General features: G+C 35.2%; 2 protein-coding genes across 5 annotated transcripts in view; one reads left to right on the top strand and one right to left on the bottom strand.

Moving 5' to 3' along the window:
- grsm (probable aminopeptidase NPEPL1 granny smith protein) overlaps positions 1 to 9,929 on the top strand; it is an 11,548-nt gene extending 1,619 nt beyond the window's left edge. For 2 of the 4 annotated variants that reach the window (XM_043011706.2, XM_043011709.2), the window contains exons 2-11: positions 2,468 to 2,641; positions 3,303 to 3,485; positions 4,226 to 4,393; positions 4,863 to 4,952; positions 5,256 to 5,480; positions 5,724 to 5,902; positions 6,355 to 6,491; positions 6,623 to 6,786; positions 7,029 to 7,139; positions 7,286 to 9,929. In XM_043011706.2, coding sequence (XP_042867640.1) covers positions 2,492 to 2,641; positions 3,303 to 3,485; positions 4,226 to 4,393; positions 4,863 to 4,952; positions 5,256 to 5,480; positions 5,724 to 5,902; positions 6,355 to 6,491; positions 6,623 to 6,786; positions 7,029 to 7,139; positions 7,286 to 7,441 — 1,563 coding nt within the window. In that variant the 5' untranslated portion in view covers positions 2,468 to 2,491 and the 3' untranslated portion in view covers positions 7,442 to 9,929. The remainder of the gene's footprint in view (positions 1 to 2,467; positions 2,642 to 3,302; positions 3,486 to 4,225; positions 4,394 to 4,862; positions 4,953 to 5,255; positions 5,481 to 5,723; positions 5,903 to 6,354; positions 6,492 to 6,622; positions 6,787 to 7,028; positions 7,140 to 7,285) is intronic. The other 2 variants (XM_043011707.2, XM_043011710.2) reach the window with 1 other exon arrangement.
- Positions 9,930 to 10,524: 595 nt separating this feature from the next.
- LOC122250335 (thioredoxin-related transmembrane protein 2 homolog) overlaps positions 10,525 to 15,000 on the bottom strand; it is a 6,897-nt gene continuing 2,421 nt past the window's right edge. The window contains exons 2-5 of the mRNA XM_043011711.2: positions 14,039 to 14,219; positions 13,629 to 13,812; positions 12,471 to 12,666; positions 10,525 to 12,073 (exon numbers count right to left, since the gene is read on the bottom strand). Of these exons, the coding sequence (XP_042867645.2) occupies positions 11,969 to 12,073; positions 12,471 to 12,666; positions 13,629 to 13,812; positions 14,039 to 14,219 (666 nt within the window). The 3' untranslated portion in view covers positions 10,525 to 11,968. The remainder of the gene's footprint in view (positions 12,074 to 12,470; positions 12,667 to 13,628; positions 13,813 to 14,038; positions 14,220 to 15,000) is intronic.

Consider the following 15,000-nt stretch of genomic DNA (forward strand, 5'->3'; position numbering starts at 1 on the left):
ATTAGCTGTTCAGAATTAGACAACCTGGAACAACAGCATGCACTTGCACATTGCAATCCACAAATTCAAGGAGTCTCTTCCATGTATAATTTGGCAAGGTAGAGCTTGGAATGATAACTTATTTGATTATGAATTGCTCCGGATTTTAAAAGTTCTTATCTCGTTAGACTATACATGGTAGAGGTTTGTTTGTCTTTGCTGGAGCGCGACCAAAGGATACGTACCTTTACTCTCCGCAGAAGATTTTCCATAATTGTGTAATCTTATGTAATCTGAAAGGCATTTTCTAAGATTTTATCTCTTTACACAATCCTATTCTTAATATGTACCATTAAATTTCATCCTTTTGGTTCTATCCATAATAGGAATGCTTGATTATGATCAAAATTAACTATTGATGTTGGGAAGGTACCTACCTGAGACCTACCTAACCTTACCCATTCCTTTAATAATACTAATGAGAATGACAATGACATTAGTAAAAATCATAATAGTAATAAGAATAAAAATCTTTTCTCCCTGGTGATTAAATGCTTCCAAAACCATCTATGTTTGAAATAAATTACTAGATAGATAAAACGTAGTGGACGGTGCATATGCTTGGTGGTATTGCATCAACATCTTGTTTGAGGTGTTAGGGCCATTTATTGATGCGACATTTTTCTTGCAAAAGTATGGAAAGGCTCTTTCCTAACTTCTTCATTGTTGAGTATATTGTAGTCTGTATCTATATCTATATTTGTATATGTATACTTATATTTGGTTTTATATCTGTTTGTCAGCACTCGCAGTCACCCCCCCCCCAAACCAGCCATTCCCATACACTTATATTCACTTGTTCACTTTCACATTTACTAAAGTACATGTACATGCACATGCAAATGCACATGTAAATGCACATGTGAATACACAGTCACACATACACACATTGGCACATATACACAGATGCACATACACATAGATGTACACACAGACACACACACATAGATGTGTGCACACAGATGTATGCACACAGATGTATGCACACAGATGTACACACACACACACACACACACACACACACACACACACACACACACACACACACACACACACACACACACACACACAGATGCACACACACACAGACGCACACACACACAGATGCACACACACACAGATGCGCGCACACACAGATGCGCAGACACACAGACACACACACAGATGCACACACATAGACACACACACAGACAGACGCACATACACAGACGCGCACACACAGATGCACACACACACAAAAGCACACACACACAAAAGCACACACACACACAGATGCACACACACAGACGCTCACACACAGACGCACACACAGACGCACACACACACACATGTACACACACACATATACACACACACATGTACACACACATGTACACACACACACATATACACACACACACACACATGCACACACTCACAGATGTACACACACATATGCACACACACACATGCACACACACAGGCACTCACAGACACACACACACATGCACACACACACACACACACAGAGGCACTCACAGACACTCATAGGCACTCACAGGTACACACAGGCACTTACAGGCACACATAGGTATTCATAGGTACACATAGACACACATAGACACACAGATCCACATGCACCCGCCCATAGCAGGAAGTTTCTACAGGCATCTTTAGAATGTTATAAGCTGAGAAAGACAATTTCAAAGGCCAACATTTTTTTAATCCAGAGTGGTTGTATTACTAGCACAGTTAATGGAGACAAGACAAGCTCTGGCATTTGATAATTTCCCTCTAACTAAATGTGTTTAAATTCCTTCATAGCTGCTGATCTATTATAACATTCATCTAGACAAGGTCATCATTCATGGTTTTACAGTTCAGTTGCTGCGTTGTGTCCGTGTCGGAAAAAAGTATTATTGTTTGGCACTTGAAAATTATCTGTCATTCCTTGTCTGTTGATAGTATTTATTGAAAATATATTATTGAATTGCTACCATGGTTCTCATATGGTTAGTCGTGGTTGTCTGTAACTACCACTCCAGCCTATATATTCTTTCTTTCTATACCATTACTGACTACTTTCGTAAGAGAAAATAAGCTTTCCCAAGAAAATGTGGCCATCAGTAAGGATACATTGTATTCTCCAGCCCGCTGTTTGTCACTTTTTTATGTTAGATCATGTTCCCTTTAAGTGAACATGCCTTTGCATACTTTATGTTGAATAATTTCATTCTAGTTTCTGTTACAAAAGAATTGCTTGTGTATCAGATTATTTTTGTACTTCTAATCTGGGTGAAAGAAAAAGGACATTATTTTAGATTCTCAATTATGATATCTGTAAAGGAAGGATTCTGTAAAAAAAAGAAGAAAAGAAAAAAAAAAAAGCTTTCTTATATATGAAACTTTTGTCATTTGTCTAATCCACAGATTTTTTCCCTCCTTTCAGCAGTAATTTCCAAATTATTTGGGAATGGGGGGTCCTAAGATAGAGTTCAAAGGGTCACTGACCACCGCTGACCCTAGGAAAAATCCTGTGCTCATCATCGGCCAACTTCGCCACTTAACTGCGCTCTCCTTCAGCGATGTCGCACCGAAGTTGCAGCCGAGAGTGGATGAAGAGGTAATCCTGTCACTTTGCTTTTGTTGTTTCTTATTGCAAAGCTTCTGGTACTCAGAGTTGTCAACCTTCTCTGTGTTCTATTTCAGCACAAAAAGAATTGTCATCTTATCATTCTTGTGTAGTTTTGCACTCAAGTACCAACTACTATAGATCAGTTTATACAGTTTCAACTAATAGGATAAACTCAAATATTTAATTACTGATATACTAAAGAAGTAATCTGAATTTGTGAACTATAGATATGACTGATTTAACACCAAGACCATCCTTTTGAGTTTTGTTCAAGATAGCTTTCTTATGCAATATTTGGCATATGCCATATGTGGCATGTGTGTTCTGTTGTCACCTAATTCAACCAAAAACTTCTAGTGAAAGTATTGACTCCTTGCCTCTCTTCCTCCTGCACATCCTGTGACATTAGTGACATGTGCTGTTTTTGGTGCATCAAGAAAATGCTTTGTAATCCCTTTCCAGATACAATCAGAATTTTTACATAGTTTGTATAGCAGTTTTAATTTCAGGCTGTTATCATTAACCACGAAAGATAAGTGTTCCCATCAATTTTAATTTTATTGAAGGTTAAGGATTCTTGCACATTTCAGTCTCTAATCAATATTAGATCAGTTAAAGCTCAAGGATTCTCACATTTCACTACTTTCAGGCTTGGAACTTGTCGGTGAACAGCCTGCAGCCTTCCCCAACAGATTATTGCTCCCTCTACCTGAATTTGGCGACAGTAGCGGCCCTTCCAATCAAGTGCTCTCGTCACAACACCCCCTCTCGTACCCACTCCATTACCAAGATTATTAAGACTCATTCTACTGGTGCTGATGAGTGTATTGTGGTAAGTGTGCTGAATTCTTGTGAACTGTGTGAATTTAAGAGGAGTTTTGTGCTTTGTGGTTCTTGAGTTATGTAACGGTTATCAGTGTATTGTAAAAAGCAGTTGTATAAACTGTAACTGAAAAAGATTAACTTGTTAGTAAGGGGGTAGTTTTGGCTCTGTCTGGACATAACACCAGGATATTTTGAAATGCGCAGGCTTAATGCCAATGGCTATTCATCTGCTGAGGCAGCGGCCACTTGCTATACACCCAGTCACTCAGTGTGCTGGCCATACAAAAATCCATAATGTGATATCACATCCTTGGTGGGGAGACCAGACAAGCCATGATATCACATCATCTGAAGTTTTTTCTATATGAGCAATAGATGGGAGTTTGAAGTACATTTATATAAGAAAATAAAATGTATCTTTTAGTATCCTCTCTGATATTACATCGTTGTTTATTGAAAAAAAAATAGCATCTGTATATTACATTATGTATTGAACCAATTAAGTTTAAAGGAAAACCAAGAAAGTGTGTAGATAATTTTTCATTTAGAGAATTTTATAAACTATGTGTCATTGTAACCAAAGAAAGGTATCAAATTTTTGGAATAGGGTTGTGATAAAGTTAAAGAATTGAAAGTTGGTATTTATCTAAAAGAAACACATAACATAGATTAATTAGCAGCTATAATTGAGTTGTGAAGATGAGGGCTATAACTATTTTTATTAATGCAGAAAAATCTTTGTTACAGCTTGTGTGTGAACGTTCTGATGTATTCGCCAGTGCCTGTGGTGTTGCCAGAGCATACCCTCTTTATTCTAGGAAAACCGCTGCGTGTTCCTCTTCAGATCACAATGTGACTGTTGAAGTTATACTAGTTGGATCGGGTGACTCTCCGTTGAGTGAGGATGACATTAGGGTAAGTTGTCTTGTGTTCAGGTTAAACAAAAAATCCATTCTATGCTGATTTTACTTAACCCTTCTTTGATGGGCCACATCTGGAGATGCTTAGCTTTGACTGTGGATATTAAGTTATTATGTTTTTCTATTTTATTCTAAACTTTTGATAAGATGTATTAGCAAAGTGATACTTATTAGCATTTGGTATGATGCATTAGGTACATAACTGAAGGAATAATTAGCTTGTATTTTGAAAAAAAAAAAAAATTGTATTGCATAAATGATCAGACCCCATTAAAAATACCCATACCAGAAGGGTTGAATTTAAGATATCTTGATGGAATTGTTGTTTTTCATGTTCCTCCTCCTACTTCCTTATAATATTTCAGAATCACAATACCTTAGACTGAAGCATAAGTGTGGTGACTCCATTAATCCTACATTGTATATTGTCATTGAATAGCTTTTCATGTTATTCTATTCCACAGATTTTAAATGAGTCGGTGTATAGTGTGAGACTTGCAGCCAGGATCGTTGATACCCCAGCTAATGAGATGCATACTGATTGCTTTATTGAGGTATGTCAGCATTAGTCTTTAATTGTTACAGGTTGAAGAATTTTATAGGTAAGCAGTCTAACACTGCAGTATGGTTGCACATATCATGTTCATTTATATATTTGCTGTTATTGTTTATTTTATTTATATATATATATATATATATATAATATATATATATATATATATATATATATATATATATATATATATATATATATATATGTTTGTGATTTGAGTAATAGTAATAACCATATATGAAATAATGAGGGGTTTCCAAGATTTGCAGAAATGTTAATGATATGCCAACGATTCAACCCACAGATGGCTCAGAATGTGGGTCAGTCCCTGGGCATCAAGCCTGTGGTTATTCAAGGTGAAGAACTTGCTACAAAGGGTTTTGGTGGTATATATGGTGTGGGGAAAGCAGCTGTTCATGCTCCAGCCTTGGTGGTGCTGTCACACACGCCTTCGGGAGCAACAGAGAACGTGGCCTGGGTCGGCAAGGGGATCGTCTATGACACCGGTGGCCTCAGCATCAAGACCAAGGTGAGGAGGAGAAATAGCCTTCGTTTAATTGTTCTCGAGATATTTTAGAATCGAGTCGAGTCAGGAATGATCGGAACTCAAGGTGAGGAGAAGGAATTTTGTTTTACTGATTCTCTGAGTTATTTTAGAATAGTATTTAATGGGGGAGGGGAGGGGACAGAGCTGAAAATTTATGCTCTCTAGTCAGATTACTTATACAAAATGTAAGACGTTGTTTTTTTTTTCTCTGATTTGTTTCCATAGACCAGCATGCCCGGTATGAAGAGGGACTGCGGTGGAGCTGCAGCCATATTAGGAGCTTTTTATCTGGCTGTCCAAGCTGGATACTCCCAGAACCTTCATGCCATCTTTTGTTTAGCTGAAAATGCTGTTGGACCAACTGCAACTAAGCCAGATGATATCCACACACTTTACTCAGGAAGGTCAGCTCTTGGATAGAAATTAATTTTGTTCTCTTTGATACCTCTGTTATGTCTTTTGTGATTAGATGAGTTTGTCAAGCATTTTATGGATTTTAAGATTTTGTCTTAATTTGAAAACAAAGCCATTTTTATGTGATAGGAAAGGAATATAACATGAATTTACTATTAACCCATTCACGCCGGGGCCATTCCGGCTTTGGCGCTGGTCTATCGCTATAACAGTTTCGAGAATCAATCCATCGCTCCGAAGATCCTTCGGGAACGCGGGCCGCGAGCCTGGGCTGCCCGCTCGCTCACCCCGAGCGCCAGCCTTGGCCAGATATCTCGTCGGCGGCGTCGGACGCGAAAACCACAAAACGTGTCAGCACGTCATCCGGCGTGAGTGGGTTAAGTATGCCATCATTATTTTTAAGAATATTTCATATTCTAATTACCTTTATGTATGCTTACAGAACTGTAGAAATTAATAACACTGATGCAGAGGGTCGCCTTGTCCTGAGTGATGGTGTAGCATACGCAGCCAAAGATTTGCGATGCACGACCATTTTGGACATGGCTACTCTTACTGGTGCACAGGGTACTGCAACAGGTAAGGTCTTGGTCTATTCAAAATGGTACAAGGCTATTTCATGTTCTCAATTGATAGTCTTCTTTCCTAAGATTCTTGTTGAACATGGGAAATGAACTGATTTCAGTAAAAGAAAATTGTAATTGTTTCAGGGAAGTACCATGCAGCAGCACTTACTAACAACCAGGAATGGGAAGATGCCCTGGTTTCTGCTGGCCAGACCTCTGGAGACTTGGTTCATCCACTGCCATACTCACCAGAACTACACTTTGCTGAATTTGCATCTGCTGTTGCTGACATGAAGAACTCAGTGGCTGTAAGTTTATTTCTTGCAAATGTAGTAACCTTTAATTTGCAGGATTTTTTTGTAAGAATGTTTTAATACTTTTTACAGTTTTCCTTTCTGATTGATTGCTAGAGCTGCTTGTAAGTGGAGAAATATCAAGATGATAAGAAAGTTCAATGTATTCATTTTCTGTTGCCAAAGAAGGCAAAAAAAATTAGATATTTTGTGAAGGATTTAAGATTAACGTTATATTTTCTTTTCTTTTTTACCAGGACCGAACCAATGCCACTTCTTCGTGCGCTGGTCTCTTCATTGCTGCTCATCTAGGATTCGACTTTCCTGGCAACTGGATGCATGTCGACATGGCATACCCAGTGCACTGTGTAAGTTGATTACACGCAACAAAATTAGTCGTCATAACTCGGTCCTTCTCATACAATTCTTGGTTGTTATTTTGATGTGATAGAGTAGGTAGATTTCTAAAAGTGTTCAATAGCAAAATTTCTCAATGTCTCTTCTGTTTCTTCAGGGTGAGCGGGCCACAGGTTACGGAGTAGCGCTGCTCCCAGTCCTGTTCGGACATCACTCAAACAGCAGAATTTTCCGCAGTTTAGCACCTCTGTCCTCAGAGAATGGAGAATGCGAAGTCAACTGTAAAGCCTCCAAGAAGATGAGGTTAGCGTAAAGACAACGGAGCTAGAGCTCAGAATTGGTCACCAGAGGCATTGATCATCCAGAATTCAGTGCTGTTACTAAAGTTCCCATCTCTTGTATCATCGATGCCATAGTATGAATTTATAGGTTTTGTACTATAATAAATACAGCTTAACTGGTTTGAGAGATAAGAGTGTGTAAGGTGTTTAGATATTATACAATGAATGTAAAGGCAGATATGAATAGGATTTTACTATAATATTCATTTACTCATAATCATGTATCCAGTTGCTTATTTTTTTCATTTATACATATAAATGTGAGTTTGATATAAAAATAAAACAATGAAAATGGGCATTTGTGTTTAGAAGGCCCAGTAAATATCTAGAAATTCTCGAAAGTGTTTTAGTTTCACTGTTCTTCTCTCCAATAGTTTCCATTCTTGCCAAGGGTATGCCCAGTGGCTGCTAGAACTTCACATGATTTTATTTTGTCACATGAAAAGTGGCACATTGCAATACTCTTGTACATGAAGACATGAGTGTCTATAAGCCCATATCTGCTGTCACTTCTTAAACTGTGTACTGGTATGATTTTGTCAGGGTTGGGATTTCTAGGGGATTCACAACACACAGAAGGCTGTAGAGATAGATACAAGCTTTCTATTTTGACCAGTGACTTTTTTTTTTATTGTTATTATGTTTTTGTATTATATTCTGATTCAATGTATTATAACCAGTTATCTGTGAATATTGCTATTATGCTTATTATTATTATCATCATTATTGTCATTATCGTTATTATTATTTACCGATAGACAGCAGATTTGAAAGTAGCTCTCCGTCCTTGGCGCGTCGTTAGCAATGCCACACAGGCCTAAAACCATTCTCAAGGGGATTCAACAGTGTCATTACCACCAGTGTTGATTCCAAAGACCCAGCAGACTGACCGAAAGGTGCCACCATGCTAGCCTTTGTGGTCTAATTTCATCTGAACAGTTAATTGTCACAGTCATGATGTTATTACCTCAATGAAAGAAGATTGATTGATGCCCTCCACTGTATTCAAATGTGCAAAATTAGAATCCACAATTTGGAGCACTAAAATGTATGATTTTTCCCCGAGAGTTTTAGTTAGTTTCTCCTCTATATATATATATGTTCCTTGAGAAGGTGGTACCAAATCTTGTCGCTTTGTATATTTTATTTGAGGGTTGATTATAATTCCCAGAGTAAGCCTTTAATATATACAGATATATATTTATATATATATGTAAATATATATACACACACATAACCATAAATTCTGATTCTTTGCAGTATTTGTTATTTGGTTATACAAGTCTTTATGAAAAAGGTGCCTTGAGGAATGTTATACTTAAGTTTTAAACTCTTTACTTCAGTTTTTTTGGAACTCAAGGATGTGATTTCATTGATGCATTGTTTTTGGTTCCATGCTCTGTATACAATACCTTTATTCTCATGGATATCATGAATGAAGTCTCACAATGTTTCATCTTTCATTCCTTATTCTCATGGATAGTTGTGATTGACGTCTCACTAACGGTTCATCTTTCATTCATCTTGCGATCGGAATAAGTCAGTGAAAGATAAAATTTTGATGCTCCAGGAAGGGAAGTATGAGGAAAAGTGTGTTTATTTTGAAGTACTTGTTCCGAACACACATTTTCTCATGGCATCATCACATCTTCAGATTTTGTCTCCATTTTGCCATTTTGCAGATTCAAGATACAAAGCTGAAAAGATGTTCAAAATTAAATGATAACTTGAAAATAAAACAGAAAAGAAAGAAAAAATTCTGGGTAATAATTATTATTATTGAGTGCAGTATTGAATTATTTAGTTTTTTTTTGTTTTTTTTCATATGTAGATTTTAAAGAAAAAGATGAAAGGTTAAATAGGGAAAATGAAATAGAATAATCAAGAATTGTATGAAGCCTATCCAGAGATATCAGATGGTTTCCAATGCTGAAATAAAAAAGTTTAATGAATGTATTGATTTCATTATAGTCATTAATAAATCAAGAATGCAATGACACTAGCTATATTCCCATTTGATTTGAAATTTTATTATATTCTTGATACACTGGTGTAAAATTAGGGAAGATTTTCACGTCTTAAAATGTAACTCATTGTCGGATAAGTATTGTATGTTAATTTAAGGTAACTTCATGGTTTTATTAATATATGCCTTTTTCAATCTTTCTTCTTGGCAGAAATTTGACTTGGTATAACATTGTGTTCATCTTGTTAGTCCTTGTATGGCTGCATTTTGTAGATTTTTTTGTCATTAAAGAATTATATTTTCAAACATGGAGGAAAAACCAAACTTGTTTGATAACAAACACTCAGGCATTATGTAAATTGTATTGCAAGATAACCCTGTTTAGTAATTTAGATTTTAATTGAGCTGCATATTCATCTTAGCATTTAAATAATGACTGTAACAAAGTAAAGAAGAGCTAATAAATGTAATGAAAGTTTAAAAAATGGAGAAAATGGGGGTTTGTAATTATTAAACCTTATGTCCAGCTGCTATTGCTCTAATGGGAGTTGGTTTTGCATCCAGTGAAGAAAATTTGAAATCTCTTAAATCTTTTCAGCAATAAATTATTCACAGTTAATACAGTGTCATTTGAGAAACTATTTCAATGTTTTTCTATTTTATTATTTTTTTCCTTTACCTAAAGATCATGAGAAAATAGAAACCATGCACACAAACATTAATCTGATCACTATTAAAAAGAACAAAACAAATATGTGCTTAAAGATAAACTTATTTGAATAGTGTAAATAGAAACAGCCAGTTATTCTGATTCAATTAGCAGTTTGGTAAATGTTTGAAAAAAAAGTAAACTTATTTTTTGTATTTTTGACAATAATTAACTATACAATGCAAGTGGTATTATTAAATCTCGTCTTGTAGAATTTATCTTTTTTTCCATCAATTTCAAATAGGTTGTCCGTTCATAACAGTTGATGCTGCAGAAAATCTTCAATGATCAATCAGAATCTTTATAATCACTTGCCAATAACAGGTATGAGAACACTAGTGAAAAGGTTAACCAAGAAATTACTATAAAAATACTCTTAATTGTATATATATTTTATTATCTTGATTTCCAATGATGTGATTAGTCAACATGAAGATCAAACTAAAGCAGCATGACATCAGGTTGGACAGTCATTAACACATCATTATTCATCCATGTTAGTTATTACTCATTTATAAAGCTTTTACCAAACTAAGGATCAAGAAGAAAATGCTTGGCACAAATAATCTTTATTACAAAAGCTCAAGAGAAAAATTAACCATATCTGCAAATTAGCACTAACATGGATAATTATCTTAGTAAATCTTATATACAACTTGTAACAAAAATTCTAGCTGTGCTGAAGAAAGGCGAATGGCTCAACATTTTCATTACCTTATATACATTTGAAGAAACACACCTTTTTATCAACAAGCAACATGCATGGCAAAAGTGTGGATATCTATTTGCCTTGCCATTTCACAACAAAGCTGTGCATGTACCATTTTACAAGGAAAATAATGAAAATAACCACTGTCTTAGGATATGCTTATTGGACGTAACATGGTACAGTACATCTCGTGATCACAATTAGAGTGTAACAATAAACATGAAATGACTATTACATCATATAGTATGTTGGACATGCTTCGAGGATGTGAACAGACATATTGTGAAAAAAGGAAATAATAGCTAACAAAAAATATAAGTTGTGTAAACTAAATTTTCTGCAAAATTTCTAAAATTTGAGCATGAGAATGAAGTACAACTCAAGATTCACATGATATTCAATGCACACTCCCTTCACAACAATGATTTAAATGAGGAATAAATTTGTACATATGGAATTTCATTCATACAACCTTTCAAAAGTCTTTTCTGTCTTACGGCATATACAACTCGGTACATGGAAACTTTGGTATCCTTGATTACACTAAGATAATAGGAAACAACTCTTAACTCCTCGCTTTAGGTATGAAGGATTACAGACTAGTCATGACGGTGTTTCAAGGGTAAGAGGGATAAAATATTCAAAATAAGTCTCTTGCTTTACTCAAGTATTTAGTCATTTGTTGACTCAATTTGCTTGTTCCTAATTATGTCAAATATCAGATTGTCTCAATACTGCATGAACCTTGTAACAAGAATAATTTCTATTGTCAATAAAGAAAAGTGATTCCAATATGGTTAGGAGCAAAATCTGAGGTACAACACTGAAGGAGATAAGGGTACACCTGGAATTGACAAAGCAACTTTAGAAAGTTATAAATAAAACAGATCTTGCTGACAAGCAAATTTGTGACCTGATAATCTCTATGAACAAAGCTGTGACTTATGCTCGATTGCAATCTTACTGATCAAAGGTGCAAACGACCTGGCTCATAACTTCTACGCTATACCATAAACGGCACGTTCACTTCCTTGTGAAATCGGCAACAGAAAAATAATCTTGAAGTGAAAGGCTGTACAACCTCCTCTGATATAATCCTTTTTTTTTCTGTTCTTTTACTCTGCTTTTACATGAGCTTCCTTTTTCCCCTTCTTTGCCTCCAGATCCTTCTTGCACTGGAGGTACAAATTGTTCAGATCGAAGGAAGCCTTAATGTTATCCTGGAAAGAGAAAGAGGGTAATCTTAGAAGAAAAAAAAATCAGTAATGAACAATATTTTGAAAATTTACATATTACTCATGATCTGATCAATAATTTAAAGGCAGTTCAGTTGACACATCTTCATATTTCAAATGAATGTCAAATTCAAAATAAATAATGTCTAAGCTTCTGTACAAACTGCTAAAAAACAAAGAACAATCTGCAGCATCTTCTAATATGACTAATACCATAACTATATGATAATTGTAATATATGATACACAGAAAACTTAGTTTGGTGATTAACACAAGAAAGTATGATATGAGAAAAGCTAATAAAAAATAAATATATATACAATTAAATGGAGCTTTTAGCTATTTCTCTAATCACACTTGACAATGGCAGCTATCAACCAACCTCCGTGAAATAAAACTTTTGGAACTTTGCATTGGCATCCAAGCAAGGCTGCCTTTCCTGCTCAACGCCCTTCTTAAAGACTGAAATTGTTGGCAGCTGAAGTGAAAAGGCTGAATCGTTGATGTGGTACTTCTTTGCTGCGTCGGGATATCGCCCTACGTCAATCTTGCCAAACTTCAGGTTGTCAAGGGCATACCTGTGAGGAACAAATCAGTGACATAAATTTTGAGAGGAATATCTTTTTCTTTTTTTTCTCCTGACTTAGATCATGCTGTTAACCCATTGCAGACAGGGTGCCAAATAGGCTAACTGGCAATCAGGATGGGTGATTTCTGATTTCGGCACCGGCTAAAAATTAGTGGGATGGGGAAAATGTTTTCTCTACCCTCCTAGCTTCGCAGACTTGCCCAATGACTATTTTCCCTTAAATCCATCACAAAACAAGGGTTTAGAGTGACTTTGGAAAGCTGAAACTCTGAAACTTGCACCATTACAGTCATAATACTTCATGACTATGAGCATTTGCAGATGTCTCTATAGGTTAATAATACTAGTTTATCTTATTAACCCGTTACCGACGGAGCTGTTTTGTGATATCTTGTCACCCAGCATTGATGGGTTAAGTACTTATTGCATAACTAAAATTTCTTACATAATTAAAACAGACAAAATATTTTGAACATTAAATTCTATCCATTTTGATAAATGAAAATTACGTTAAAATTGGTCATAATTGAACAGTAAAATTTGGAAATATGTTAACCTTTAAGGTGTTCGTACTTAGAACACATAATGCATATTGATTGACATAATGTTCCTTACTAAAATCATTTCATATGCTGATGTGTATTATCATATTTCATTCCTTACAGTAAAATTCTAGTAATCTTATTCTCAAGAACTATCCATTTCATAGTGAGTATATCTAAATTCTATTTCAACTGTCTTTAAATTCAGTTCATTACATATCTCCCATATTTATCAAAATATATACATATCTAGCAGATTCATTCCAGGGCAAATATTTTCCTTGTATCACGTATTATAAATTCTTTTTCTCCTTTTCCTTCCCCTAACAAAATACACAACTTAACCATGAACTGTTGCTTTTTCACCACAACACAAACGGGTAAGCCTGTTTAAAGAGGAACCACATACTCTGCCGAGAGCTTTGCGAAGATGGGAGCCAGACTAGAGCAAGCAGGGCTCCAAGCGGTGTAGAAGGTGATGAGCCACACAGTATTCTTGTCTCCCTGCAGCTCCTCGTCCAACTCCTTGCCTTGGAAGTAAGTCAGCTTCTCTGGTCCTTGATACACAGGTTCTCCCACCAGCAGGAAATGAGCTGGAGAGCGTCAAAATAGTGTGAAAATAAATATATTATCATCCTCTTTATACCAGATAATGAAAAGGATTACAAAATATATTATATAAAGATATCCTTGATATGAACTAAAAACCTCCAGAACACAAATCCATCCTAATATTATATTCACAAAATCCATCCTAATATTATATTCACATCAAACAATAACTTCCTTCCATTCCTTCAAAACTTATTGAATACTCACTGATGGCAAACACCAGATACAAAATGCCATAGACAGGATCGGCACTGAACCACAAGAGGATGTTGCATAGCTTGGCGTAGGTGGAAGCAACGGAGATGTACGATAGCATGGTCCTGCTGCCACTCTTGCGGGTCCTGAATGCAATGATGACGATCATGAAGAACATCACTTCAGACTCCCACTGAAAGAGAGAGATTTCATATTTAAAACATTTGGTAATGAAGAAAAAAAATATTTGTAATATTAGCGATAACAATACCAACAGATAAAATTAATCAATAAATGAAACAGACATCTTGTTTAAACTGAGGGGCATAACTGTTACAAATTGAAATAAAAGAGAAGTAATTTTTTTGTGTGTGATTTTTAATATTCCTTTCATGTCTTTTTCAACAGTTGTCATAATAAATACAGTTCATCAACATAATCTCACTCAATAAATTGACTTTTTTAGTCATCAAAATCCATCAAACAGACTAACTAATAAAATATTAATTGCAAGATTCACAAATCAATGATAATAAATGGAATTTTGTGACTTGTATTACTGAATCAAACTTGCAAAATTGGTAAAGTGACAAATAGTACATTTTTTATAATAAAAAAAATAGTTATTCCAGAATAAAATCTGAACATACCATGGATCTTTCTTTTTTTTCTTTTTTTTTGTAGATGAATAATCATTGTAAAAAGCTATAGAAAAATATATGTAACCATCTAAATAATCTTGAAACCAAGAATTCAGAGTTAATACCAGTAAATATAAATCAAGCATATTGGGAAAAAAAAACAAAAAAACTAAGAGGTAAAAGGATAAAATCCATCAAAAAACATTAAACATTGTCATCCTGTGTTCTAACACAACTGCCCAAAATGATCTCTGATACTGCTAGATATTTTCATCTCCTCAAAATAAATATATGTGCAATACATGAAACAAATTAGGAGGCACATGAAGAGAA

The sequence above is a fragment of the Penaeus japonicus genome, unplaced genomic scaffold (assembly GCF_977035675.1).
Source record: "Penaeus japonicus unplaced genomic scaffold, GWHDUDI00000001_assembly GWHDUDI00000012, whole genome shotgun sequence".
NCBI lineage: Eukaryota > Metazoa > Arthropoda > Malacostraca > Decapoda > Penaeidae > Penaeus > Penaeus japonicus.